The 27,086-nt window shown below is 46.7% G+C and overlaps 10 protein-coding genes across 10 annotated transcripts; 5 read left to right on the top strand and 5 right to left on the bottom strand.

Annotated features, from left to right (window-relative positions):
• Positions 1 to 356: 356 nt before the first annotated feature.
• I203_104453 (uncharacterized protein) lies at positions 357 to 3,117 on the bottom strand (the record flags this gene model as incomplete). Its single annotated transcript, XM_019143956.1, has 13 exons — positions 357 to 495; positions 627 to 764; positions 854 to 1,052; positions 1,142 to 1,232; positions 1,301 to 1,406; positions 1,463 to 1,517; positions 1,609 to 1,815; positions 1,900 to 2,010; positions 2,074 to 2,248; positions 2,320 to 2,457; positions 2,532 to 2,611; positions 2,727 to 2,785; positions 2,903 to 3,117. The coding sequence occupies 13 exons, from the start codon at positions 3,115 to 3,117 to the stop codon at positions 357 to 359; spliced, it is 1,713 nt and encodes a 570-aa protein (XP_019007005.1).
• A 452-nt stretch (positions 3,118 to 3,569) lies between these two features.
• Positions 3,570 to 5,232, bottom strand: I203_104452 (chlorophyll synthesis pathway protein BchC; the record flags this gene model as incomplete). The annotated part of the gene is made up of 6 exons (XM_019143957.1): positions 3,570 to 3,852; positions 3,909 to 4,078; positions 4,217 to 4,494; positions 4,578 to 4,641; positions 4,812 to 5,084; positions 5,158 to 5,232. 6 exons carry the CDS (start codon positions 5,230 to 5,232, stop codon positions 3,570 to 3,572), a joined length of 1,143 nt encoding a protein of 380 aa, XP_019007006.1.
• Positions 5,233 to 5,786: 554 nt separating this feature from the next.
• I203_104451 (uncharacterized protein) lies at positions 5,787 to 7,878 on the top strand (the record flags this gene model as incomplete). The annotated part of the gene is made up of 2 exons (XM_019143958.1): positions 5,787 to 6,087; positions 6,206 to 7,878. 2 exons carry the CDS (start codon positions 5,787 to 5,789, stop codon positions 7,876 to 7,878), a joined length of 1,974 nt encoding a protein of 657 aa, XP_019007007.1.
• A 387-nt stretch (positions 7,879 to 8,265) lies between these two features.
• On the top strand, positions 8,266 to 12,375 carry I203_104450 (uncharacterized protein; the record flags this gene model as incomplete). Its single annotated transcript, XM_065517532.1, has 13 exons — positions 8,266 to 8,449; positions 8,512 to 8,686; positions 8,774 to 9,564; positions 9,652 to 9,803; positions 9,904 to 10,017; positions 10,097 to 10,689; positions 10,740 to 10,911; positions 10,967 to 11,236; positions 11,306 to 11,363; positions 11,426 to 11,769; positions 11,831 to 11,871; positions 11,929 to 12,148; positions 12,220 to 12,375. The coding sequence occupies 13 exons, from the start codon at positions 8,266 to 8,268 to the stop codon at positions 12,373 to 12,375; spliced, it is 3,270 nt and encodes a 1,089-aa protein (XP_065374350.1).
• Positions 12,376 to 12,536: 161 nt separating this feature from the next.
• Positions 12,537 to 13,916, bottom strand: I203_104449 (uncharacterized protein; the record flags this gene model as incomplete). The annotated part of the gene is made up of 7 exons (XM_019143960.2): positions 12,537 to 12,875; positions 12,950 to 13,105; positions 13,163 to 13,321; positions 13,381 to 13,434; positions 13,503 to 13,715; positions 13,775 to 13,800; positions 13,859 to 13,916. 7 exons carry the CDS (start codon positions 13,914 to 13,916, stop codon positions 12,537 to 12,539), a joined length of 1,005 nt encoding a protein of 334 aa, XP_019007009.2.
• Positions 13,917 to 15,200: 1,284 nt separating this feature from the next.
• I203_104448 (uncharacterized protein) lies at positions 15,201 to 17,076 on the top strand (the record flags this gene model as incomplete). The annotated part of the gene is made up of 9 exons (XM_019143961.2): positions 15,201 to 15,375; positions 15,433 to 15,539; positions 15,603 to 15,823; positions 15,883 to 15,955; positions 16,012 to 16,194; positions 16,246 to 16,365; positions 16,421 to 16,578; positions 16,628 to 16,985; positions 17,047 to 17,076. 9 exons carry the CDS (start codon positions 15,201 to 15,203, stop codon positions 17,074 to 17,076), a joined length of 1,425 nt encoding a protein of 474 aa, XP_019007010.2.
• Positions 17,077 to 17,722: 646 nt separating this feature from the next.
• Positions 17,723 to 19,466, top strand: I203_104447 (uncharacterized protein; the record flags this gene model as incomplete). The annotated part of the gene is made up of 5 exons (XM_065517531.1): positions 17,723 to 17,943; positions 17,996 to 18,052; positions 18,120 to 18,673; positions 18,731 to 19,374; positions 19,431 to 19,466. The coding sequence occupies 5 exons, from the start codon at positions 17,723 to 17,725 to the stop codon at positions 19,464 to 19,466; spliced, it is 1,512 nt and encodes a 503-aa protein (XP_065374349.1).
• Positions 19,467 to 19,582: 116 nt separating this feature from the next.
• On the bottom strand, positions 19,583 to 20,781 carry I203_104446 (uncharacterized protein; the record flags this gene model as incomplete). The annotated part of the gene is made up of 7 exons (XM_019143963.1): positions 19,583 to 19,733; positions 19,813 to 19,976; positions 20,030 to 20,047; positions 20,110 to 20,176; positions 20,233 to 20,499; positions 20,557 to 20,669; positions 20,725 to 20,781. 7 exons carry the CDS (start codon positions 20,779 to 20,781, stop codon positions 19,583 to 19,585), a joined length of 837 nt encoding a protein of 278 aa, XP_019007012.1.
• Positions 20,782 to 21,759: 978 nt separating this feature from the next.
• I203_104445 (uncharacterized protein) lies at positions 21,760 to 24,605 on the top strand (the record flags this gene model as incomplete). Its single annotated transcript, XM_019143964.1, has 5 exons — positions 21,760 to 21,915; positions 21,974 to 22,063; positions 22,117 to 22,393; positions 22,457 to 24,378; positions 24,435 to 24,605. 5 exons carry the CDS (start codon positions 21,760 to 21,762, stop codon positions 24,603 to 24,605), a joined length of 2,616 nt encoding a protein of 871 aa, XP_019007013.1.
• A 572-nt stretch (positions 24,606 to 25,177) lies between these two features.
• I203_104444 (uncharacterized protein) lies at positions 25,178 to 27,019 on the bottom strand (the record flags this gene model as incomplete). Its single annotated transcript, XM_019143965.1, has 4 exons — positions 25,178 to 26,326; positions 26,386 to 26,487; positions 26,549 to 26,797; positions 26,855 to 27,019. 4 exons carry the CDS (start codon positions 27,017 to 27,019, stop codon positions 25,178 to 25,180), a joined length of 1,665 nt encoding a protein of 554 aa, XP_019007014.1.
• Positions 27,020 to 27,086: the final 67 nt, after the last annotated feature.

Genomic DNA, 27,086 nt, shown 5'->3' with positions numbered 1-27,086 from the left:
AATCGCTCATCCCCGAGAATGATGCATAAGCTGCTGTTCTAACCATTCTCTTTCGGCCAGCCGAGTATCCTGTCCAATGCAATTCCCAATCTTAGCGCCATCTTTCGTCTTGATACGGGGTAAACCGAAGATAAGCACGTCAATGGGATGCTACGATCGAAAATCAAGCACGTAAGATATCATCATTCTTCGGAACTCGTTCCTGAAAATTGCGAATGCTCTTTCGGTGTCATATCCTTTAATTGGGATGAATCCCGAATCAGTTTGTGTAGTATCGTACAGGATATGCATGCTGAGTAAGAAGTCATCAAGCTTCTATCGCATGCATCCTCGTCCTCCCTATGTCTATGTAAAACCTATACACCCACTTCATCCCCTATCAACCTGTCTACTTCTGCCATTTTAGCTTTTTCCAATTTTTCTTTACGGATCTGTTGCGATTTCAAGACACCGAAATCGTCTTCGAACACGAATGATACTTCTTCTAGTGATAATCTATGCAAAATGAGACGGATTAGCCAATCTATGATAGGATGGTGTGGACGCATCGAGTCCATAAGTCGCACCGAGAATCGAATTTATGGATCAAGTGTGTAGCCCACAACCACAAACATAAAAGGACTCACCCAGAAGTCTCGGGATACAGGAAATAGCAGAACAGCCAACTGAGTGTACAAAAGAAAGCGTACAGCCCAAAAGCACCTGATGGCGTTATTGCATTCATAAGGGATAAGAATGTACCTGCTATTATCAAGTTACCAGTCCTGCAATTGCAAAAGACAGTCAGTCACCAGTGTCGCAATATAAGGCCGTAATTGGCTCGATTATATATATATATGGAAGTGGGACGTACCAGCAAGTAGCTGTACTGATACTAGTACCTATACCCCTCACTTCCAGCCTGAACAATTCACCTTGCTGCCATGGGATATTGCCCAGACCCGTCGCATATTCTGCAACGTATACCAACATGGAGAGGAGGACTAGGAGAGAGGTGGAAAGAGGGTAACCTGACCCCTCGACCAGGACGCCTCCTGTCTGCGACGTGAGGACTGGAAGGGCGACCAGCTGGGATCAGTCTCGGTATCGCGATATGGAGTGTTCCAGCAAAGTAGACCACATAAATAGTGGGTACACTCACCATGCAGGAAAAATGCAACCAGGATCAGAGCCACTATCATGACTGGTAAAGTGAGTAGCATCGTCATTCTTCTTCCTATGGGATCGATTATCTAGAGAATGAAATAACGAATCAGTCCCAGAGCGAAACATGTATCTCCAAGCATGTCTTGCAACTCACTCTGAGCGCCACCAAGGTGAATAAGAAGTTTACGAAAGCCACGACCATCCCCACAGCTGTAGCATTCTTGAATCCAAGTGCGGCGAACAGCGTAGCAGAGTAATACCTGGTATCGTTATCAGCATGAGAGAATCGCTTGGGCTCGACTTTGTTTTAGCTCACATGAGTGTATTGAACCCGCAAAATTGCTGGGATATCTGCAGACCACAGCCGATAACTGCATATACATCGATGAATCAGCTTCCCATCTTACAATGATGTGCTGTTTCGTGCTGGAAGTACCTTTTCTGGGATATCAATCAACTCACTCAAAGCTCGTCTGTTCCCACCGATCCGCAACAAGCTTTCCAACCTTTGTCTGAATGTTGTTCTATCGGTGATCTCCTTAGATTGCTGTACAGCTCGTCGCATGATCTCCACTTTCTGGTCTATCTGATGAGTGGTAGCCGATGGATATATCTTGGAGAGAAGTCGATGAGCAGCATGGACGTTAGATCGAAGTAGGAGTATTCTTGCTGTATGGAAGCCATGGTCCTTTTGATCAGCTTCCAATGCCTGATCATGTATGATAGCACATGCAGCTGGGCGAAATGACCTACGAGACTCAGGTAGGAATCCAATTGAAGCTAGCTGGATCATCGCTGGCAATGCACCTAAACCTACTATCCATCTCCAACCGTTGTTGATATTTTGGAAGGATGCACCGATCGCTACAGCGTCAAGAGCGGTTAGCCAAACACGAGGTTATCTTGACCTAGGAATTTCTCATTCACCATAAGCTACGACTTGTCCAAGGGTCACCACGACTGCGTTCATTGTCACCAGTCTCCCTCTGGTTTTTGTGGGTGCTAATTCACCGATATATAGAGGGACGATGCAGCTTGCCAGACCGACACCTAAACCAACAATGAATCTGCCAGTGATCATGAGGGGGACGGAGTGACATGCCTGAGGTCGAGCAGGTACGTCAGTGAAGACCTTTTGGGAAGAGCAATGTGAGATAGTAATAGACAACTCACAGCTTGTATCAGTGATCCCAATATGAACACCGCATTGGCTAGGACGATGACCAGTCTACGTCCAGTGTAATCTGAAAGTCCACCTGCTAACAGCCCACCTAACAGTGCACCGAATGTAGTGGATGATGTTATGGCTTCCTGACAAAGTCATCAAGGCATTGTCAGTGACACAGGAGTCGTCTTCCACCACTACCGAGGAATAGTCAGCTCACCTTCTGCCAATCAGTCAATGGTCCACCTAAATCATCCTTGATGATCACCAACACACCAGATATAGCTGCGGTGTCATAGCCTGGATACGCAAATGTCAGAGGGTCTCTTTCTGGATCTATATCCTGGCAGATGACTGAGAAGACTATTGGGGATGATGGTGAAGAAGTGAAGATGGAACAAAAGGCTGAACTTACCAAACAACAACCCCGATATAGCAGCTGTGAATACCAGTGTCCATACGAACTTCGTTATCCTGTCAATGTCACGATAGCCATATCAGAGTTCAGGCATACTCATGCGGTTATACGTATAAGTATGTATATATTGCGTATATTGTATAGGTTGTATCACTTGTGCATAACGCACTCACCTATCTTCCCCTTTCACCTGTATCATCCCTTCATCAACTTGATTATCCATCGAGGCCCTCTCTCCCCTTCTGTGCTCCACAGCTGAGTCAGTCTCATCTTCCAACTCCAGATCAGGTTGACCAGATAATAATGGCTGGGTGGAAGATGTAATTGGACTAGTATTGGGGTAATGTACAGATGAGGTAGGTGAAGTGGAAGATGTCGTGCGAGTCATTTTACGCGTAATGATTGAGAGAGTCTATCATGTATATCTATATCCGTCTATGTATCTCTAGAGGTTATCCTGATCCTCGGTCTCTATGCTGCTAGCCGTTCAACGTCGGTGATGTAGTGATGAACGCTGTTACTCTTGGGAGAATACATGAATGATTGGAAAGAAAGGAAGAGAGTGGTTGAGTGAGTTTGCCTGTGCATGTTCAGCGCAACCCAGCACAAGTGGAATGACACCCCAGTACTTAATGCGTGCATCCCATCATCACCACCTGAGATGTCATGACACAGCCCGCTCAGTGTCAAAGAGACCATGTGGGACCGAGACAATCAACAAGCATGAACAGATAACAAAGCATTCATAATGTCCATTCATTCACCTATATACCAAGGCTCTCATCTACTCTGCCAGCTTATTTTCCTTTTCCAATTCGCGTTACTTTTTCTCCCTATGTTTTACTTTGGACCACTGATGATAGCCTTAATGACTCCCTTCCCACCCTCATCTCTGCCCAATTTAGTCACTTCAAAGGCCTGTTTGGCATCCTCAAACTCGAATTGATGAGTTACCAATGGCTTGAGATCCACTAAACCCCTTTCGACCAAAGATATCGCCAAGGGGTAATCACCAGGTCCATATCGGAATGAACCCAGTACCTTGAGTTGTTTGTTGATTACGTGGAACAGAGGAAGGGGAACGTTCATGTTTCGTCCCATACCTACTTGAACGTATATACCGCTGGGAAATATTGCAAGGTCAGCACAAGTATGCAATTCAAGAACGAGAAAACTCACGCAGGTTTCAAGATGTTGATGCCCATCTGGATACAGGTTGGTGCACCTGAGGCTTCGATGGCGAGGTCAACGGCGCCATGGTCTCGAGAAGGGATGTTCAGGGTGGTCTTGATTTCTTCGGTCACTCGAGCACAGTAGTCTTCCATGGATTCGTTGGGGTCACGAGCGCCCTGGGAAAATGGGTGTTAAGGTCAGTACAGTATACCTATAACAGTGGCCTCTGTGAAGGACGCAGGAGATATCTTCTAGAATCACCGGGAGGTGCAGAGCATAATATGCTCATCAGATTGAAGAACTGTCACACTCACAGGTAAGAAGATATCACTAGCAGCGTACGATCTCGCAAAGTCCAATCTTTCCTGCTGAATATCCACCGCGATGACTCGCCTAGCACCCAACGCTTTGGCAACTGCCATACAGAGCAGACCGACAGGACCAGCACCGAAGACAATAACAACTTGATCTGATTGGAGCTGACCGAGCGAGTGAACAGAGTGAACACCAACGGACAAGGGTTCCATCATGGCACCGTCTTCGAATGAGACGGTTTCGGGAATAGGGTGGAGCATATCGGCAGGCAGGACGTCTGTTATGCAATAAGGGTAAGTATGCGTCTCATGTAGCAGGGCTGGACGAGTGTCAAGATGCGATGATGTCTTGTTCACTTACAGTATCGACACAATGTCCCGAATTGAGTTGGAGGGGTAGCAGCGAAAGCCATGTGAGGGCACAGCTATGAATCGAAAACAAATCTTTTTAGCTCGTATTCCGTGCTCCAGGGGAAATGAATATTCATGAACTTCACATCATCGACACAACCCCCACTCACTCGCTCTCCCCTATAAATTGCCACACCACCTATCATTCTGCTTACACGCCTGTCAATGCAGACAATTTACTCACCTCGTACATTCCACTCTTACATTCCGTACAAGTCCTACAGCTAACCCCAGGTTCCATCGCGACTCTCTCACCCACTTTGATCCTTCCATCATTCTTTACGCCAGGTCCTAATTTGACTACTACGCCACTGGACTCATGACCCAAACACATGGGTTGTTCCAATACGAAGTCACCGATTCGGCCGTGAAGCAAGTAATGAACGTCTGATCCGCATATACCTGTTTTTGATACTGCTACGAGACATTCGTCGTTCTTGATCTCTGGTACTGATCGCTGTGATGGGAGGATATACAGTCATCAGTGAGACCGGACGGTGGTGTATTCCTGGTCGCTTCAGTGGACATACGTTTTCGAACTTGACATCTTCGATACCGTGTAGCACGAACGAAGGGTTATCTGATTTGACCTCGATGTTTGACATGGTGATAGCTCTGAATGAATGTATGCTTTCTATGATCTAGATGGGCAATCAGGAGATGAAAGATTCAAGATGGAAGAATGAAGAAAACATGTTGTTGACTGTACATCGTTTTACATCTATATCATCCGGAACAAGCGGACCGTTCCATCGTTATATTCTGGCACACATGGTCCCACTCGATGTTCTCTTCTCGACCTCGCCTCTGTCAGTACCCATTCTGGCTCTGGGATACGATGCATGCGGTGCTTCCTCGTATATGTGCATCCATATGGGACAGGCGGTGATATAAAAATATACATAAACATTTACACCGGTCTCTCTATCGGCGCTATTGCTATTTTCCCCGGGACATTCCACCGAGGAGTTGTGTGATGACGTAACCACGGAGGATGTCCAGACACGTGGTACTCACATGCCCTACCCGTCCATCCGGTCAAAGTGGAAGAAATCGTCTGTCGCTTCACCCCCTCAAACATCTCACATCTCATCTTCATCAACTGTCACACCCTTCCATCCTGGGGTGATAGAGCACTCAGCGCACCTCCCTCGTCACCATGCCAGTCAAGAAGCGGCGACTATCTCCCTCGGCATCCTCGGCATCTTCCACTCCTGCGCCGTCTTCCATCCCACCTGAATCTTCCACATCAGCACTTCCTTCTTCCTCTTTGGCTCAAGAGGGTCTGGCAGGACCAGGACCTTCCACCCTATCGAATCAGTATCAATCACGGAGGGAGAGAAACGATGCTGCTGAGAGAAGGGATTACGCCAGACTGGGTGCGCAGCAGCCTGGTTCTGGAGATGGGGATGAATACGGGGAAGAATCATTCTTGTGGGCAGATATACCCGTTTCAAAGGGTGAGTGAGCGTATGTATATGTGTATAATGGCCTTGTGGTCACAATGTTGCCATTTTTTTGAAGATTTTATCCTCTTGATGAAAACTTGGCTAATCTGCTTGTTATGGCTATCCCCAGGCTTCCGCTATATCCCCTGTGCTATCTCTCCAACTCCCTCACCTCACCCTCGGTACCCATTCTACCGTACTATCCCGTATCCACCACCGCTCCCTCCAGTCCATATATCATGGCTGGACCGATCTTCTTATCTGCGTATATCACCTACTGCACTAACCATATCAAATGATCGTGGATTTAGAAGTGCCAGAGCCAACGTAGCTGTGAGAGAAGGGAGATGGTATTACGAAGTCAAGATTGAGCGTGGGAATGGATCTTTAGGTGGTGGCAAAGGTCACTTGATGAGTAGTAATCCCCATGTCAGAATCGGTTGGGGAAGGAGAGAAGCCAATCTGGATTCACCTGTCGGATCAGACGCTTATAGCTACGCCATAAGGGATGTCAACGGGGAGAAGGTCCATATTTCTAGACCTAGACCCTACGCCGGCAAATCTTTCCAAACAGGTGATATCATCGGTTGTTTGATCACTCTACCGAAAAGGCCTCCTCCTCCGAGTGGTAAGAATGATCCAGCGAAAATCAAGAGATTAAGAAGACAATTCGTATACAAGAATCAAAGTTATTTTGAATCGAATGAATATATACCTTCGAAAGAGATGGATAGTCTGATTGACAGAGAAGGGAAATTATCTGCTGAGAAGAAACAAGAACTGAATGGTGATGCAGCACATGATGGACCAGGTGATGGGCAGATGAATGGAGAAATCAACGAGAATGGGATTATCCCAAAGAAGGGAGGCGGTAAGAAAGGAGCTGCAACGAAGAATACCAAGAAGAACAAGAATGAACCTAATGCATCTCTGAGTGAAGGAGTCACGAACATCTCTAGACCATTGAAGAGATTGGATGGATCCAAAATTGAATTTTCCCTTAACGGTGAACACCTAGGCGTAGCCTTTCAAGATTTATACGATTTCATTCCCCTACCACCTATCAACACTGCTTTATCTTCTGGACACGGTAAAAAATCTCATGACAACGAAATCACACATGATGACGGAACGTTGGGATATTATCCTATGATATCCTGTTTCGGTAAAGGTAAAGCTAGATTCAACCCTGGACCGGATTTCACTTATCCACCGGCAACTCACTCTCAACAGGATGACAAGGGTGAAGGAGATGAACGGATCAGACCCATCTGTGAACGGTGGGAAGAATTCAGATTGGAAGAACAAAAATATGACGAACAAGATGAAATTGAGGGTACGGAGGTGTTACAGAAACTGTTGGAAGATGAGAAGAAAGCTGCGTTGCAATCTTCCAATTCGACGAAGAGAAAGAAAGGACAGTCGGGCAAGAAGAGCAAGATCGTTGATATTACCGATAGGATACGTGGAAGAGGGGATACGATGACTCCTTCACTTGATATCGACAGTGAAGGAAGAGATAGGTCGGTTTCTATAGCGCCATCTCTGATCAACTCTGTTCCTCCTACCAGGGGTTCATCACCCGTTTCGGTCACTATGGAGAATAAGATATACAAGGAGATCGCGGAGCAGGAAGTAGTGGAAGATACGCCCAAGTCACCTGCACCGCTAGACAATGAGGTCGGCAATGGGGTAGTAGAGCAGACTAGGGAAGAAGAGGAGATGGAAGAGGTTGTGAAGGAGGATGAACATGAAAATGGTGTGAAGGAAGAAGAAGATGAAGAGGCGGGTGTGAAGTGGTAGATCTATCATGTACTAGTAATGCACGGCAGAGAATTGCTAAATATATCTTCATGAACTGGAACTCTGTCTGACAGAGGTCTATATCTATCATAAATAACAATCCGTGACTTGTGCTCCTCATGTTGCAGCAGATGATAGATGGAATATGTGATAAAGAGTACGATTCATCACCCTGAATTATGCGTTAACGTAAACCATCGATCCGATGACGGTAACAACCTAAAAGATCGATCATCTCAAATACAAAACGATACCACAGGATGTCATAGATCGATGATGAGCAAACACACGAATGATAGGTCGACTTGATATAGTATGGTCCTTATGCATACTGTCGAGTCGATCCTGTCAGAGAAGCAATATAGTCTGCCCGACTGATAGGTAAATATGACCCTCTCTTACCTGCTCTCCACTGCAGGACACGCTCAACGTCAGAACGAACTCCATCCTCATGATATCCAATCTATCCTTCAGCTCATACAAGATGGAGCAAGAGAATCCGGTTCAGAAAGAGTGGTAGGGTTCACTTCGAAGGACGATGATCAGGGTGAATGGAGATGTGATCGGTATTGTGAGTAAAGAGATCTCTCCATCAACTTGTACCTGTTCTGATACTCACCCCACTCTCCTTAGCATTCCCACAGCTTCTAGATCTATCTAACAAACTCGGGTACCAGCTTGCTCAGAGAGGTGTACCTATCAACCAAAATGATACCAAGATCATATCGCTACTATGTCCGACAGGTTTGGATTTTTTGATATCCTGGATAGCACTGATGAGATTGGGATATGGAGTGGTACTCATAGCGTGAGTGGGAGAGTGTCATAACATCTATCAATTTTCCATTCGCCTTCATATACAGTCTATGCTGACTCAGTCGCATCCTATATATAGACCACAGTGTTCGCCGACAGCTATCACCCACCTGTACAATTCCTCCTCATCCACTCAATTGATATATCATTCCAAATACGCTGGACTGGCTCATTCCGCTCAGCAATCAGACCCATCCACAGCTATTCAAGCGATTGAACTACCTTCGGCGACCTCATTGCCCTCTCCACCATCAACATTCCACCTATCATGCTCAGTGAAAGATCCAAAAAGCGTATCTCATATCTTCCACACTTCCGGGACGAGTGGAACACCCAAACCTATACCCAATGAACACCAGAAGAGTGTATCGGTCTTGCCTCGTAGATCCCTACCAACCTATCTCCAGTCTACTACCGAGAATGACAATGGGAGTGGACGTGGGACTAGATCGGAATCGGCAGGATTCACCACTACCCCTCTCTTTCACGGTGGTATATCCGATCTACTAAGAGCGTGGATGGCAAGAAGTATGATTTACATTTTTCCTACTTCAGATGTAGCTATCACCAGCAACAACGTGGTCGGATCCATCAAGGCATGTCAGATACCACCATTTGCTCTGAATGGTATAGAATTATCGAGTGAGCAAAATGCAGAGAGGAATCAAAGGTTCAAGGTCACGTCGTTCTTATCTGTACCTTACATCTTGTCTACTTTGGCTGAAGATCCCAATGGACCTGGTATGGAGATGTTGCGATCTATGGAGTACGTGTCTACCGGTGGTGCTCCGCTTGATACTACGATTGGAGATACGATGGTACATCAGGGGGTCAGGTTGGTGAGCAGATTGGGGAGTAGCGAATGTGGATGTGAGTGTCATTCTGATTTCACTGCGAATTAATTATCATCATGGGCTGCTAGCTAATCTACAGACTGTGTTTTGAACTTACCTACAGTCTTATTGAGCTCACATCGAGATTACGCTACTGAAAAAGATTGGGAATGGTTAAGGAACGATTCGCCTTACTCTGATGCGCTGGTATTTGAACCTGTCGATGAGAGTAGAGAGAAGTACGAGATGATAGTTACCGATAGATGGACAAGTAAAGTGAGTCTATTCGCTATGATACCACCTGTCTCCCCATACTCTCGTATGTTGTGAACTCAGCATAACGAGAGTAGACTGATCTGATCAATGGATATCATAGACCAAGTCAAATCGAGCAGATGGTAGTTACGCGACAGGCGATCTGTATCAACCCCATCCTTCCAAGAAGAATGTGTGGAAATACGTTGGAAGAGGTGATGATGTTATCGTACTTGTGAGTTCGTCCATCCACTGCATCTCCATTGTGTCGCGAGGGAGGGCAGGGATATAGCTGACAAGAGGTGAATCTACAGAGCAATGGCGAGAAAGCATCACCTGGAATTATCGAAAGTGCATTACGGCAATCCGCCCACCTCTCAGACGTACTAGTAGTAGGCTCAGATCAATCACAACTCGGTATCTTGCTGTTTCCCAAATCGCCTTCAGCGCCCTCAGATCTACTCGAAAGACTCTCCCCACTTATCGACCGGGCAAATAGCGATTCACCGTCTTTCGCTCAGATATCTAAAGACATGTGTTTAGTAGTCAGTGAATCAACCAAAAGATTACCGAAGAGTAGTAAAGGTACGATTCAACGGGGTGTAGCGTACGAAGTGTTCAGTGAGGAGATCAATCAGTTATACGATCAACAACATGGACAAGGGGATTATCTACCCAAGAGATCAGTAGAAGATATCAGAGAAGAGGTGAAAAAGATTATCGAAAATATAGCAGCGAGTCAATTGAGAGTAGAAAATCTGAATGAGAATACAGATCTGTTCAATTGGGGTGTGAACTCATTGATGGCCACTAGGATACGGACCAATCTGCAGAAAAAGTTGAATACTGGCGGGGTGGTTTTACCAAATAATGTGGTTTTCGAGAGACCATCGATCAAGAGGCGAGTGTTAGTGACTAAGGGATATGAGTACCATTTGGCTGATATCCGTACACTAGACTTTCACTCTACATCTTTGATCTGCAGGAAAATCAAGCAAAGGATAACAACGATGTTGAAGAATCGTACGAACTCATGAATGACCTAGTACGAAAATACGGTCAATTCAATAGTACTTCAGGTGGTCTTCCAGGTACTAGAGGTGCAGATAATAAGAAGGGAATGATAGTAGTAGGTTGCACAAGTCAGCTTGGTACTCGATCTTAGCTGATATGGCATTTTATAGCTGTTGACAGGAGGTACTGGATCACTCGGATCGTTCTTGATCGATGAGCTAAATCAACTGGCCGGCCAAATAATCAAGAAGATCATATGCTTAGTCCGTGCCCCCAACGATGTGGCTGCGTACAACAGGGTGAAGAAGGTCCTGGAGACCCGTAATGTTGCTATGGGGAGTAAGGTAGAGGTCCTAGCCGCGGATTTAAGTAGGCATCATCTGGGATTGGAGATAGAGGCGTACAATAGATTGACAGAGGAGGTTAATGTGATCATACATGTGAGTGAGCCGATCCCAAAGCAATGCCCTATAAATGGTATTGACTAAAAGAGACTTTTGTATCGCTAGGCGGCTTGGCCTGTCCACTTCACCAGCAGCCTGATATCTTTCGAAGATAGTATCAAGGGTGAGCAGTCTCCATCACATCGAATCCAACATAATCCTACTGACTCGAGACTCATGCATTAGGTACACGGAACCTCTTGGATCTTGTAGCGGCTACCAATCAAGGGAAGATGTACTATTGCTCCTCCCTGGCCTCAGTGCTCAACCGACCCTCATCCACAATCTCCGAACAACCTTCTACCGACCCGTCAACAGCATCTCCAATAGGTTATTCCCAGTCTAAGTGGGTCACCGAGCAGATATGTCGAATTGCCAGTGAAAGCTCCATATTGAAAGATCGAGTACAAGTAATGCGTGTGGGACAGCTCTGTGGTGATACCAAGACCGGTCATTGGAATGAGAAGGAAGGTTGGCCGTTGATGTTTAGGACTGCTCAGACTACAGGAACTCTGCCGATCTTAGAGGAGGTGAGTCCATCCTGCCTGCATTTGTCTCTTGTAGATCTAGATACTGATCTGAAGATGGTAGAAACCTTCCTGGTTACCTGTTAATCTAGCTGCACGTGCTATGTGAGTCATTAGCCTTTATGGTCTCGAATATTCTACTAATCCTTCACGTCTCTGCAGCACGGATATAACCATTGACAATGCTGCTGAGAACCATCTGATCTATCATATCGCTCACCCCAAGAATATTGAATTCAACATCATCCTCGATGGACTGGAAGCAGCAGGTCTTTCGTTCCAAAGGGTATCGCCTGCAGAATGGTTGAACAAGGTAGAAGCTAGTACAGATGACCCGGAGACGAACCCTAGTAAACAAATGTTGCATATGTGGAAAGCGGCTGTGAGTCGCTTTCATCATTATTCCGGTCTAATTTCGAGGAAAACTAACTAATGACATGATCAATGGGACAGTACGGTAATCTCACAGTATCGCAAAAAGAGGTCCTGGTGGACACTACCAATGCTCGTCAGTCGTCGAGAACTATGAGTGATCTACCTGACGTAGATGAAGCGCATATCGTAAAAATGGTGCAGGCTTGGAAGAAAAGAGGGTTCTTGAATACATAAGATTGTATGGCAACGCAGGCAGGATGCAATTTCACCATTGCGTCCCATACCGTTGATTCTTATCAGAAGCGCACCCAAGGACGTTGGGATCTAACAATGCTACATGTTATGCATATCGTAATGTAAACTTCTCATTCCTTTTATTGTCCACGCGCAAGATTTCAATCCTGCCTACCCGTACATACCGAGACTTCACAAGCGTCCTTTTCGCCGGTGTAAGGATCCCAACCATCTAACATCTCACTGGTATAGATCAAGCCCGGATCACCCTCCGTGGTGATACCCTCAGCTTCGTCGGGTGCCCATCTCGTCTCGTCGATCGGTCCGCTGTGGAAAGCTGTCTCCCACTCTGCCGTAGGAGGGTTGGGAGTGACAGGTGGCTGGGTGGTCAATCGGGGCGCTTGGAGTGATTTGCGTTTCTGCTCGGGAGTCGCTCGGACCCAAGAGAGGTAGGCGGGATTACCTGGTTTTACGACGTTGTCCGCTACGAGGACTGTGCCCTGTCACATCGCAAGGAGCGGATGAGCCAGAGACAAGACATCGAGATAGGGAAAGGGATAAAGTGGAGACTTACAGGTCCTACCAATCCTTCCTCTTCCAAGACCTTGACATCGATCGTATATAGCGGTTTCAGATGATCCAGGAAAACCATGTCAAATTTGAGAGGCTTGGGCATATTGAGCGTTTCTCTGAGCGATTTCAAATTAGGTGTAGAACTTCCCACAACCACCTATGCACCTCATTAGCCGAAGACAAGCATTATTTCCGAGCATGGGGTATAACTTACCTTGATGACTTTGTCCAGTCCAGCTAGTTTGAATCCACCTCTAGCGGTGGTAGCGTATACCTCACTTTTTTCCAGAGAAATATAACCAGCTCTGTCTTCTTCGGTGTTGGAAGACCAGTTTTCGGGATAAATCGAACTGGGATGAAGCTCAACGAGATGCTGTAAGACAGATACATTAGCGTTAAGCCAAGATCTTCCAGTCAGGAGTGAACACCTACTCTAGCGAAAGATATACCGGAGTATCCGACATAAGTACCTAGCTCGAGAATAAGCTATGGCCACAAGAACAGAAGGATCAGCATTGAACGAAATTATGTTCAATTGGGGTTTGGCAACTCACCTTAGGCTTCTTCTCTTTGACCAAAGCTTCAACTTGTCGCCCTTTGGTGTCTCCCACACTCATCAGGTATCTGTTCTGCCCTTTGCCGAACTCATGAATTGCATCTAACACTCTTTGGGATCGTTCTTGAAGGGCCAAATTGGAGGTCTCCTGAGTGGAAAGAGATTGAAGGGATTGGAGGTGTTTCAACAGAGCTTCTTCACGACCGTCACCCTGTATACGACACCGTACAATTAGTATTGTCCACCATACGAGCATATTTTTGAGCTTACATGAAAGACCGTTCCCTGTACTGGTTCTAGAGAGGCAGCACATATGTTAGTGTATTCCCTACCGAATGGTCCTGTACCACTCACCATGGTACTTCGCTGGAGCTTGCTGAGCGTCTGCTTTCGACTTTGTAGCAGTGACCATTTTCGACTACTGTCTCGTGGTTGCGTAGATTTGTCTGTACGATAGCGAACGTTGAGTTCCAAAAGTTCTATAGTGTTCAAAGACCTTGGACCCGCCCATCTATGTACGGATCTTCTTTCTGCGCAGCATCTTCTGGCTATGCTGACACGTTGTGATCGGAGAACGTACTATTTTTCGCGAGTGAGCTCAGCGATTACAACCCAAATTGTCATCATCGTATCAGCGACATGATGTGATCCGTTTTATCATCGGATCTAAAGATGTCTCAATTAACCGGGGAATGTGCGATATCAGATATGACATCAGTTACGTTAATCCTTTTTATCAGCGATCAAGATATAACAGAGTTAAGATCGAGACATGTTTCCAATAGATAATTACCCAGTGTAGTTATTCTCATGAGATCGATGGTCCAGATCGAATCTATGTATACCAGTACGATACTACTGGCACATAGCATATTATGACATCGTTATGAGGGCAGGGGAATGTGAGTTACGTACCTATACCCTCCGTAGCTCAGCTTTGATCGATCGGAAACTAACCAAGCCGGTTTTTCCCACAGCCAGCGTCAGCAGCACGTGAAATGAAGCGAGATTATCTAAGGATTATCTAGTCAGCGTCAGTCAGTCGATGTAATCTGCAATCTGTAGCCAACCCTCTTTTCATTTCGATGTCGTTATCCGCTTGCCCCTACTTCCCGACAAACAGCGAACACGACGGCATCTGCCTTGGCCATGGACCTCTGAATATCCTGTTCCTCGCGGTTTGTGTCACAGCGTAGTACCTGCAATATCCCATTCCTTAAGATCGCATCAACAAGATCATCCGATCGATCGGTTCGTTTCGAACGTAGTTTTACCCCAAAGAGACTTGACAGGGGCGCCTCATTGGAGGTCGATGGAAGCGATGTTAATATTCGATCTTACGAGGCTTGCGATGGTCCTTCAAGCCGATTACAACCTTAGTCTCTGTCCTTTCGCTAGTGCCTTCATCTGAGTCGGTTGCACAACTTTCCCAAATGAGGGTAAAACCCAAAGATCTGGGAGGTCCGGTAGGGTGATGACTGAGCTTCTTAACCTACATGTATAGCTTTAACATCTCATCCCACGTTTCTTCTTGATACTCCCGAATACGTGCTTTGAAGTCATACATATATAAGTCGTACATCTTATAGTTTGCCTTCTCTTTCCTTCTCTTCTTCCAACTCCGCTCTGCTCAAATCTCTTTCAACTGTATCTTTCTTCAGACACTCTTGTAGCATTACAACTAAAGCATCTCAACATGTCTGATCTCACTGCCAAAGTTTCCAAAGACTCGCAAGGCTCCATCGTTGTGGATGGGTACGAAGCGCTCAAATACAACTTCCACTACACTTCTCCTGTCTTCGATGTCAACCACGCCAAGCTTGCCGATATCTACAAGAGGTGGGGAAGAGTTTTGATTGTCATGGACACCAGTAGGTTTGCGCTCTTCTTCCGATTCGATCGTGCGTAAGCTGACTTCTGTCCACCAGTTGTCCACCCAATATACAAAGAACAGATTGAGAAGTACTTCGCTCACTACAACATCGCTATCATATGGAAGATCGTGAATGGTGGAGAACTTCACAAGACGATGGACGTGAGTCATATTCGCAACCTAAATCTATAATCACTAAACTCCAGCTAATCTGATCTGTCGCAGACCATGCTTGAGATCGTAGATGCTATGGATTCTTTCGGTACTGTTCGAACTGAACCCACCCTTGTTATTGGCGGTGGTCTCGTTACCGATGTCGCTGGTTATGCTTGTGCCTCTTACCGAAGAACAAGTAACTTCATCCGAGTCCCAACCACTTTGATCGGTCTGATCGATGCTTCGGTGTCTATCAAGGTTGGAATCAACCACAAGAAGCTGAAGAACAGGTGAGTGCATGATGGTTCTGGCTTGACGAATCGTCAGCTGATTTTCGATATTCTGACAGACTGGGTGCCTACCACGCCCCTCTCCACACCTTCTTGGACTTCTCGTTCTTGAAGACCCTTCCTATAGGTCAGGTACGCTTAAATTTTATCCTCCTTGTATAGGCTAGTCCGCTAATCTCAAGACTTAGGTCCGAAACGGTTTCGCGGAACTTGTCAAGATCGCTTCAGTCGGTGACAAAGCTGTATGGGAATTGCTAGTCAAACACGGTAAAGAATTGGTTAAAACCAGCTTTGGATACAAGGAAGGATCAGATGGTGTCAGAGCTCCTGGCACCGAGATCTGTCACCGGGGTATTGAAACCATGCTTGAGGTGAGTCTTTCGTAAATCTGTATCATCATATTGTGCTGACTATCGCCACAGCTCGAATCACCCAACCTCCACGAACTTGGCTTAGACCGAGTGATCGCTTTCGGTCACACTTGGTCTCCTACCCTCGAATTGACTCCTCGAATCCCATTACGACACGGACATGCGATCTGTGTAAGTGTACTTCACTTGTCTTATCCCGGATTAGTGCTAAACCTTCTCGATATAGATCGACATGGCTTACTCCATCACCCTCGCTCACTCTCGAGGTATCCTCAACGATGCCCAACGAGATGAGTGGTTCACTCTCGTTTCTTCTGTTGGTCTTTCCATGGATCACGATTTGTTCGATGATGAACTTATCGCCATTGCCACTGATGCTATCAAGTCAGTACCATTCACTCGATTCGCAACCAGTACTAACATAAATCAATAGGAAAACTCGAGATGGTAAACAACGATTTGCCATCCCCGATAAAGAGTTCGGTAAATGTATCTTCTTGAACGATGTACCCATCGAGGAATTACAGTCCGTCCTGAAGGTCCACAAGGAATTCGTCAAGTCTCGATATGGCTCCGGTGTCGGTAAAGAAGCTTATGTTGATGCCGGTGACCTCGGTGCTGAACCAGAGACCTACGCCAAGAGCTCAAACACTCAAAAGCCTGTTCCTGCCGATGACTGCTGTACTGCCCATAGCCTGAAACGAAAGGGAGTTAACGGTGATCACACCAAGGCTGCCGCCGTCTCCGCTGGAGGTGTCCCAGTAGACGGTTCTGGTATCATTAGGAATGGAGTAAGTCTCATCATTTAACAAACCCCGGGAACACAACGGCTAACATGTAATTGTCCGCTAGTTGAACGGTACCTTGGTGCATGCCAACTAGGGAGATCAATCAGTCTGTTAGGGGAATTGTATCATATAGCATTTGTCGAAGAATTTCCATTAAATTGAATCAGTCCATATAAAAGTTCATCAAGAGCATTAAACGCATCGTATGTAGCAATTGGGGCTCATACATACATACTTAGGCACTTTTTTTTTGATTGAAATGCGTCTGCTGCATCTCTGCTATTCAGAAAGCTAGTAAATTAATCAGTATATCCAACCATTCCTGGTCGTCTATTGTTCGGACTGTACTGGATTTACAGGTTCATCAATTAGTTTCGTGTTCGTGCTTGATCGATACCTTTCCTACACGCAAATCGAGACTTTTTCCAACCAGATCTAATCATCCGATTGACAAAAGTGTGACGTTTACGATAGGATAGGTATGGCTTCCCCATATTTGGAAACGATCGGGATCGGATATCCGGGAGTACCTGTCTAACGCCTTTCGATTTGGGCAACATCATCGATAGATCTAACCTTTTTCTTTAACCTTACGTCACAAACCATGTCTACAATGCCTAACTTCCGCCAGGCGTGTTCAGCAGCTGTCCGTCCTCCTCTACCATCATGGGTAACTGGAAACTGCTTGAAAACTGTCGAGCACACTGATAGACCTCAGTCGTAACAGACAATTCCTCATCATGGGACGACAAACGCCTACAGCATTCCAGAACCTCCTTTCGAGTGTGATATTGCCTTGTTTGTCCATCTTGCTGTTACCGATCACCGCTTCAGCAGTGGTGGTTTGTATAGCTTACAACAAGCTTTTGAATGGTAATGACGAAAGTAGAATAGGGGATCATGTGAAGCTTCAGAAGGGATGTGTAGTCATTAGTGGAGGAAGGATGTCAAAGGGTTTGACGTGAGTATCTTGGTACGCTGGTCAGCAGATCGTTCACTGATGCCCAGTACAGGCTTGCCAGAGCTTTCAAGAGAGCTGGCTGGAAGGTGATTGGTGTAGAGGAAGAAGGGTAAGCAGAAATCATCGTCGAAGACTGTGAAAGGCACAGGCTAAACTCACCGACTTGCCCGCATTAGTTGGGGTGAATTGTGCCCGATGCGATACTCAGCAGCCATAGACAAATTCTATATCCTCCCATCAGCCTCTCAGTCGTACAAGCGATACTCGAAGAAACTCCTCTCTATTGTCGAGCTTCATTCCGCAACTCTCTTTATTCCTGTATCTGGGGCAGGTTCTTCCGTCGAAGATGCACGTGCAGCAGACGAGATGTTTTCCGCGACGAATGGTAGATGTCGAACGTTCATACAGGATCCTGAGACTATGGAGGATCTGCATGACAAGGACAAGTTCATGAGCCTGGTAGAAAAATTAGAATTGCGCATTCCATCTGGTAAGATGGTCAACAGTGTTGAAGAAGCACTTGCATTCTTGAAGGCGGATGACCAATTTCTAGAACCGAAGTATATCTTGAAGTGTATGGGTTTAGATGAGAATCGGGGAGATATGACTTTGTACCCCTTGAAGGTTGATAACAAGGAGCTCACTGAGACTAGGAAGTCTTTGGAGAGTTTGAACCTGAAGATCACAAAAGAATGCCCTTATGTCTTTCAAGAATTCATACCAGGTCAAGGTGAGCCTGCCTCTCGAGAACAACGGAAGAAATGTGCAATCTAACACTATATGACAGAATGGTGTACTCATGCATCTGTCATCAACGGTCAAATCACTTCGTTCGTCGCCTGCCCTTCCAACGATATGCTCATGACCTACGAGAATGCTACCACGCAGGACATCGGTCGAATGGCAGAAGGATGGACCAAAACGTTACTCGATAGACTGCAAAAGGATCCAACACCTACTGGCAAACAACGCAATCTGACTGGACACTTCTCATTCGACTTTATTGTCTCTACGAAGAATGGTGAGATGTATCCACTAGAATGCAATGCTAGAGTCCACACAGCGGTGATTATGCTTCCACTATCAGAGATCGCGGAATGCTACGAAGAGAATCATCCTGCCAATAGGACGATTCTCCGTCCGCCCGCAGACATCGCCCCTCGATCTTGGTTTTACAATGATCTGATCATGCGATATCTCCCTCTAATTGTGTCTTCCCCCGAAATCCTCGCCATGATTCACCCATCACTTCCTGCATGTTCCCTGGATCCAAGAAAGAAGCATACAATCCGACCCAGCGAGGAACCCCTCAAATGGAGGAAAGACCCAACCCTTATCTCCGATGACTGGATTCCTTTCGTTATGCTTTGGCATGTTTATTGGCCATACCTCTTGCTTTTTAGATGGTTTAACGGAAAGAAGTGGACTAGGGTGAGTGATGATAATTGCAATCACCAAATGAGCGCTATCAACATTGTTCATTGCAGCTTAATGTCAGCACTGGTCGTATTTTCGAGGCCTAGGTATTGGACCAGTGAAAGATTAGGGGACACCGTTCCATCGCGGACTGCTAGATATAGTGATGTGTATTCATAGTTTCCCGTATGCATGTGAACTGTCCGAATCTACTTCGAGCAAACTAAGGTAGTTCAGTGTGATTCAAGCACACATGCTCATCCTTGTCTAAGCCGTTAAGCGATTGCATCTGAGCATCGGTCAGCTCGAAATCGAACACGTCTCGATTCGCGATGATCCTTTCTTTGGTATCGGATTTGGGTAGTGGTATGAAACTATCATAAGCAGGAGATGATGTATCTGTCAGATATTGGGTAATCTATTGAAGTGGGATCATGTTGTTGATTGACTCACCCTCGTTGCAAGCTCCATCGGATTAAGACCTGTGCCCAACTCTTACCAGTCTCTTCCGCTATCTTGGATAGAGTTGGGTCAGAGGCCTTGGTGCCCTGCACCAGAGGAGAGTACGCTTCTAAGGCAATTTTGTGAGTTTGGCAGTATGAAACAATGGAAGGTTGCTACGAAGATAGGGTCAACGGTAGCGGGACTGGGGTATGATATGTTTACTGACTTGGCACCAAGGATGGAGCTATAGGTGAAAGATGTCAGTGTCTGTACAAAATAAAGCGGGTTGGTCGATGGGTGGCTCACCTCGATCTGATTGATCGCTGGAGGGATCTTGGCATATTGTTCCATCTGTTCAAGATGTTTGACGCCGCTGTGAAGATAAACTGCTCAGTCACGGAGGCGTTGAGTGGACAATGTTGTACTTACTAGTTGGATACCCCAATATTCTTCGCTTTACCTCTATTGACGAAATCCTCCAAAGCCTTCCATTGTTCCTTCCTCTTCTCCGGTCCGGCACTAGGCGAATGAATTAAGAACAAATCCACATATCCTCCATCTCTAGGATCCATTTTTGATACACTCTCCTCCAACAGTTCGGTGATACGATCTGCATGCCCTAGCTTCGTCGTAATGAATACTTGGCCTCGAGGATACTGGGAGGATTCGATAGCTGAGCCAACTTGCTCTTCATTGCTGATGGCAGAATCATACACTCAACCGATGCCTTACTATGACCTGATGCCCACTCACAAGTACCATTGAGCCGAATCTATATGTCTGTATCCTGCATCCAATGCACTCTGTACCGTCTTCGAAGTAACTTCAGGTGGGGATTGGTATACTCCAAACCCTAGTTGCGGGATCTGATCTATCATCAGCGATGATTTTATTGGGATCCAGTCATGAACAGGTACGCACTTTTTCGCCTGAGTTCAGAATGATGGCAGAGTCAGGATGAATTATGGTGGGGGGCATTCTGATTTACACAATTGTGTGGGGGATTGCCTTTCTAACAGGATCGACAATCATCAGATATAACGATTCCCGAGGATATGGTTACATGAATTCAACTCTGCCTGACGAATTCACCACTGGAAGGTGAGTGACCCGGAATTACGACAGTCGATTTGGCTTCATGTTAGACAAGTAGAGATCCGATCATAACTGTGACGTACAGATCGAAACGATAAGATCGCACCTCCTATGCGATGCTTTACGTACATTCCTCGAGTAACTCGTGCAACAAACTCCAAGCATCGCCTAATCGGAGATGAGGATGAAGGCGTGAGACGCAGGTGCCCTTGCAAAAGTAGGCAGGCAAAAGGTATCACACTGCACATAACCGATATTTGGACGACTGTGCAAACATCTCGAGTTAAAATGTTGTTCATCTTAGGGGTCCACGTTCCCTCTTCATGGTCCCACATTTCTAATTGCGAAGTCCTCAATCGTCCACACGATCGTAGATTCTGACCTTCTTGGAGAAGAGTGCAGAGGGAGGCACAGGTTCATGCCCGGTCATTCATGTCTTCCCGACAAACACACGCACGTTCCTTGATCAGTTCGGATACACCTCAACTCACGTCGACGAACGTGATCTTATTGTTGAACCATGTAACGAGTTCGACACTCCTTGTACCACTCAGGCACTGTGCATGCATTGGGCAGCGGCACTCATGCATACCAACCTTGCGATGTTCGAACAAACCACCATTTCGGAGGTAGCTTGTTGTCCGTACGAGCTGTTGTTTATGTCCTAGATTCCCTTGATCAATAGGGTCCAGGCGGACCCGAGACAGCGGACAGCACACAAGAAGACAGAGAATAAACAAACATTTCATTAGAGACTACTGCTGTATGCCGCCGGGAAATCATATATAAGGAAGGCAAGTCTCTAGGACGAAGAACCCATTTCCTCATTCGTCTCCATCTATCGTCACTCGAGGCTTCAGCATGCGGTCCTACAGCTTCGTAGCGGCTGTCCCTCTTCTACAAGTTGTGTCTGCCTCCCCTATTACTCACCTTCCTATCTCCCGAAGCAAGGTCGTTGCGAGACATATCGTCGATGGTAGACAGATTGCTCATGGTTCAGGGCTTGAATCTGCTCATGTGAGTGAACCAGATCGAGCAATTTGAGCTACAAGCCTCTGACAAATGTACTACATAGACTCTGGCCAGCTCGACAATCTATCTAGAAGATTCGGAGGGCCTTGCTCTCGTGAGCTCCCAAAATTTTACTACCGTCATCGTTGAAAGTGTAAGTTGATTCTTACATTGTAACTCTGTCAATGTTAATTTCAAGGATCATAGACTTCCGGCTCGAAGACTTCTACATTGATCGCCGCTTGGGGCTCTCAACCTATCTACTCTCTCGGTCCAAGCGCAGGTTACATTCTCGGTATTCCCGAATATATTTACGCTCCTTTCGCCTTCCCGGACGTTGACGCCTCCAAATTACCTCTTCAAGTCTGTACTTTTGTGTACCCCGAACCGTCGAGCTTCAGTACCAACTTCACTATATCCGAACGAGATTCTTTTGTCGTTGACACGTTTGCTAGTCAGCTGAATCTCGGTGACGCTATTACTGGTGCGTCACATTTACTGCCAACCAGCGAGGCTGGTCTTTGAGATTGATGAACATTCCTCGCAGAATTCTGCGTTCGAGTTGGTCAGGCTCCTTCTTCGACCTCGGCCGCTTCCGGTGGGTCTCAGCCTTCCAATGCGCCAGCATCTGGCAGCGGAAGCGGTGATGGAAGCAGCACCAATTCTGTGCCTAATGTTCCATCCGTGGGACCCTCTGCGAGCCCAGCCCCAGTCTCCAGTCAAGGGAACACCGGAAGCAACACCGACGGCCATGGAGCTAGCAGCGCAATCGCGCCTTCTTCTGTTCGATCGTCTGATGGACCCGTAGCTTCCGCATCACAAGCTCCTGCTACCAGTACACCCGTGATTGCGCCTGTGCCAACGTCTTTGTCTTCATCTGCCGTACAACCCTCATCTGGTACAGCGCCCCTAGCCTCTTCCATACAGAGCTCTGCGTCAGCTGGAACCTCATCGACCAGTGATTCTGTATCGGCCATTTTATCCTCTTTGATCACTAATTCCTTTTCCGCTTCTTCTTCAACCCTGGGCAATGTTTCATCCAGCACTGTTGCTTCTGTCGCTCCATCTACTTCTTCACTCGCAGTAGTGCCATCGGCTTCAGGCATCTCGTCCACTTCCTCTGCGTCTGCAATTGTAACAGTTTCGTCGTCATCCGCTTCCGTCGCCTCAACGATGAGTGCAACTTCAGCCTCAAGCTCGATCTCGGCCTCAGTATTGGTGAACGCCTCAACTTCAGCTTCATCTGTTGCCCCTTCCGTCTCCGCCAGTGCTACTTCAGCTGGCCCCAACCCAGCCTACCAGACCACTGTCTCCTTCGCTGGTAAGACCTACATTAACAAAGGTCTCGTCGGCTTCGGTGCCATAGAAGGCGATGCTGTAGACTCTTACGGCGAGACGATTGGTTCATTGGGTTCAGCTGTCCACCTTCAATCTTTCCAGCGAGACGCGAATGGTTCCTTCTCTGGTGTCATGGTAACTCAACCTGATAGAGGTCATAACACCGATACCACTACCGATTACATCTCTCGACGACACTTGATCTCGTTCAAGCTTAATCCTTACTATGGTAATACCTCTCTCGAATACGAAGCTGCCAAGTCAAGCTTCCCGCTCAAGTACGAAAGTACTGTTAGATACTTCGAAGCAGATAAAACCCCTACCACCGGTCTTGATCCAACAACATTCAGAAACGGATCCATCCCGCAGCCTATAGCAAGTCAGTCATACAATCACATCTCCAGCGATCCTGAAGGCCTTGTCATCCTAGCGGATGGATCGTCATGGGTATCAGATGAATACGGACCATATATTTGGAAATATTCCGCTGAAGGTATCTTGCTTGACACCATCGTTCCTCCTAAAGCTGTATTACCTTACAAGAATGGCACGCTATACTTCTCTACTGAGAATAAAGACGGTCCTGACACCGGACGTGTCCCAAACCAAGGCTTCGAGGGTCTCACCGTTAGTCCCGATGGCAACACCCTTTATGCCTTTATGCAATCCGGTTTAACGCAAGATCTTGACTCCAACGACGAGGGTAGATACGCTAGAATGTTCATCTATGATATTTCTGGCTCGCCAAATTTGAAACATTCATATGTTGTCAAACTCCCAGTCACAAATGGTAAAGGAAAAACTCTCGCTCAATCGGATGTCCTTTACCTTTCTGAAGATGCCTTGATGCTGCTCTCGCGAGATGGTAAAGGTAACGGAAACGATGACAGTGAATCGAAACACAAGGATTTCATGCTTTTCAACTTTGACGGTGCCACAGATCTGGTCAACACCGAATACACCGATGGCGTTAAGCCAGTATCCCCTAAAGGGGTTCTTGATTCAAGCATCGTCGCTGCGGAACCTATTGAATTCATCGATATTATTGACGAAATACAACTGAAGCGATTCGGACTGCACAACGCTGGTGATTTCGATGTCAGCTTGATCAATGGTAAATGGGAATCAGCCGTGAGTAGTTTCCAACATCGACCCTGAGTTGCTTTCAGCTGATGAAGCGACTGTAGGCTATCGCGTCCGTCCAAGATCCCGAGTACCCCAATGACTACTTCCTATTCTCCTTCTCCGATAACGATTTCATCACCACTAACGGTTTCGAAGCCGGTGAGAAATATGTTGATGGTTATGGAAGTACCTTGGACAACCAAGCATTGGTTTGGCGAATCACCCTTCCCTAGGTCGGATATCTAAATCGGAAACTAAGTACAATACAAGTCCTGTTCCGCCAAACATTTTCTGCTTTCTATATGGACAATACATCTTTTGGAAACAAGGCGCTTGTTTGGGTTGAGAGATGGACAATCGTAGAAACAAAGCTACAATGCAAATCGTTATGATCATGTCTTAGACAAGGACAGTATACTATGTGCAGTCTGTGCGCTTACCAACCAGAAACCTTTTTTTCTTGTTCTGTGTGATACACATACATCAGTGCACAAACTCATTACCCTAATCTAACGGACTCACATCCGCCTCCACCCCCTCTGACATGTTGATTATCCGATAAGAGTACGCGTGTGGGATCACTTTCTCTTTCTGCCTTCCATGTCTACTGATCGATCCTCAAACACTCATGACCTCACATTGTGTCGTGAATGCACAATATCCAAGATCTAAGTATTGTCGTCATGTATAGCTGAATCGTCCATGATGAGGGAGTAGCGCCTGATGTATTCTGAGTCGCTGGACTCCTGACAAAAGAATGTTAATCTGCCATATCCACGTAGAGCACGCTGCATCGCCATATTCTCTATGCATACGACATGGCTATCAGCTGATTCGTCATTGTCCGTGCCGCAGGCCAAGTACCCCCAAATGTTGTCAAAGCTGAGATTAGAGCAGATATGCCGGTAGCGTCGAATTTTTTTCCACGTAAGGATGTAGTTCCGCCTTCGTTTACAAAAGTCTCGGGCCCACCACCTTCGACCGCGGTGACCAGATCTCGCTGTGAAATAACTTGCCCAATGCTGCCTAATCTCTGCCAGTCTACCTCGTGGTCCAAATCCCAGTTTCCCGCTCCCTTGGCGCACATGTGACTTTTCAACCAAAGCATCATTATGTATCCGGCGTGATACGTGCACACTGGTGTTTGGATTCTTGGCGTCGAGATGGCGGAGAATGGCATTGTATCAACCACTTGACGTATCGCATTGGCGTGTAACACCGCTCGTCTCCCTTGGGGTGTCGAAAACCATTTATTGATTGACTCCGCGTTCTCCTTCAAGGCTATACCTGTTGGTAGCCAAAGTTCCAAGAGGGAAATGCTGGTTGTGTGCCACTTCATTGCCAGGGCCGGAATGTCAATTTCTGGTTTGTCGCTGAGTAGAAAATCGTTTCTGAACCTATCAAGCCGGTCTATCAAAGACGACATCTCTTCATTTCTCAAGGAAAGTGGGAGATCCCGTTGTTCAACCACCAAGCAGTATATCCCATCCAAAAGTGCCGCTACCGTGAAGCCCGAAGTAATGCTACGGCGCAGTGGTCCACTTGAGGGGTTGCAGGAATAGAGGGTGGACAATGGACCTCGATAAGGAGAGCCATACGAACCATCTTCGTCCACCATGACTTTTCGCCATGCTTCTGCTGTAGGAGCATAGAATGCGGCGTCCGTGCAGACTGGTGGGAGTTGGCTCAAAGTATGTCGAACCGATGGGGCAGCATCAAACAGTGAGCAGACTTGAGCGTCCATGAGGTATAGACCAAGAAGAGTTCGTTGCTGTGTCTCTCTGGCGCTCCATTTATACCAACTATCCGTGAGGGCTTGACCTTCTAATGCCTTAAATTCTGGTGAGATAGTCTCCGCTTGCGGCGGTGTTTGAATATCAAACATTCCTGCTAACCGGGCGCAACGAAAGCCAAGAGGCTGAGCAACCACCGCGCTGTTCTTGAGCTCTGGATCCTGCATGTTCGCATACAATCAGCGTCGACTAGGCCTTCATGGTGAGAGCTTGCACTCACGGTAGAAGCAGTCGCGTAAATCTGAACAAGAAGGACAGTGGTAACTAGTGCCAATCCCTGGCAAGAATCGAAATCTCCCTTAATTTTAATGAGCTCCTGCCACTGAGAACGTCATGATAGCATGTCAGTCATTGGCTAAGGGTGTGCAGGGTTGAGCACTTACACTGGAACTGACAGCAGTGTTCGCCAACCTCCAGATACTGTCTCCTAGCCGTCTTGCATCGTCTGATTGAAGACATAGACTGCCCACCGCGATCATACTCAGCAATAATGGCGCGTTCGTCGTGCGGATATTGAAAGTCGCCCGATGAGTGATGGGCAGCGCTGCCAGGAACCGATTGAAGTAGGCAGACAAGCATCGATCAAGGAAATGTGAAGAGACCAGGTTCATTTGAGAGATCACATTGGTAGACTGCGAGACATCCAGGTCATCAGTGCCGGTCATGGACTGAGAAACCGCCCAACGCACCATGTTGGCGACCAGAGCATGCGTTTGGGTGATTGCCCTATTGGCTACTTGGTCGTCTTGATCCATTGAACTCGACTGATCTCCTCCTAGCTGCACGGTGTTGGATGGCCCGGTAGCGATTCTCGGCCAGCTGGATGAGGTTGCTGAAGGTAGTTCACCCGACATGCCAGCGAGCGCCGCCCAATCAACATCACCCTGTGAGGACAGTTGGTTCAATGGTCCAAGAGAGTTA

Source organism: Kwoniella mangroviensis, assembly GCF_000507465.2.
Source record: "Kwoniella mangroviensis CBS 8507 chromosome 1 map unlocalized Ctg01, whole genome shotgun sequence".
Lineage (NCBI taxonomy): Eukaryota > Fungi > Basidiomycota > Tremellomycetes > Tremellales > Cryptococcaceae > Kwoniella > Kwoniella mangrovensis.
Note: the sequence above shows the minus strand (reverse complement) of the source record. Positions and strands in the feature narration are given on the sequence as shown.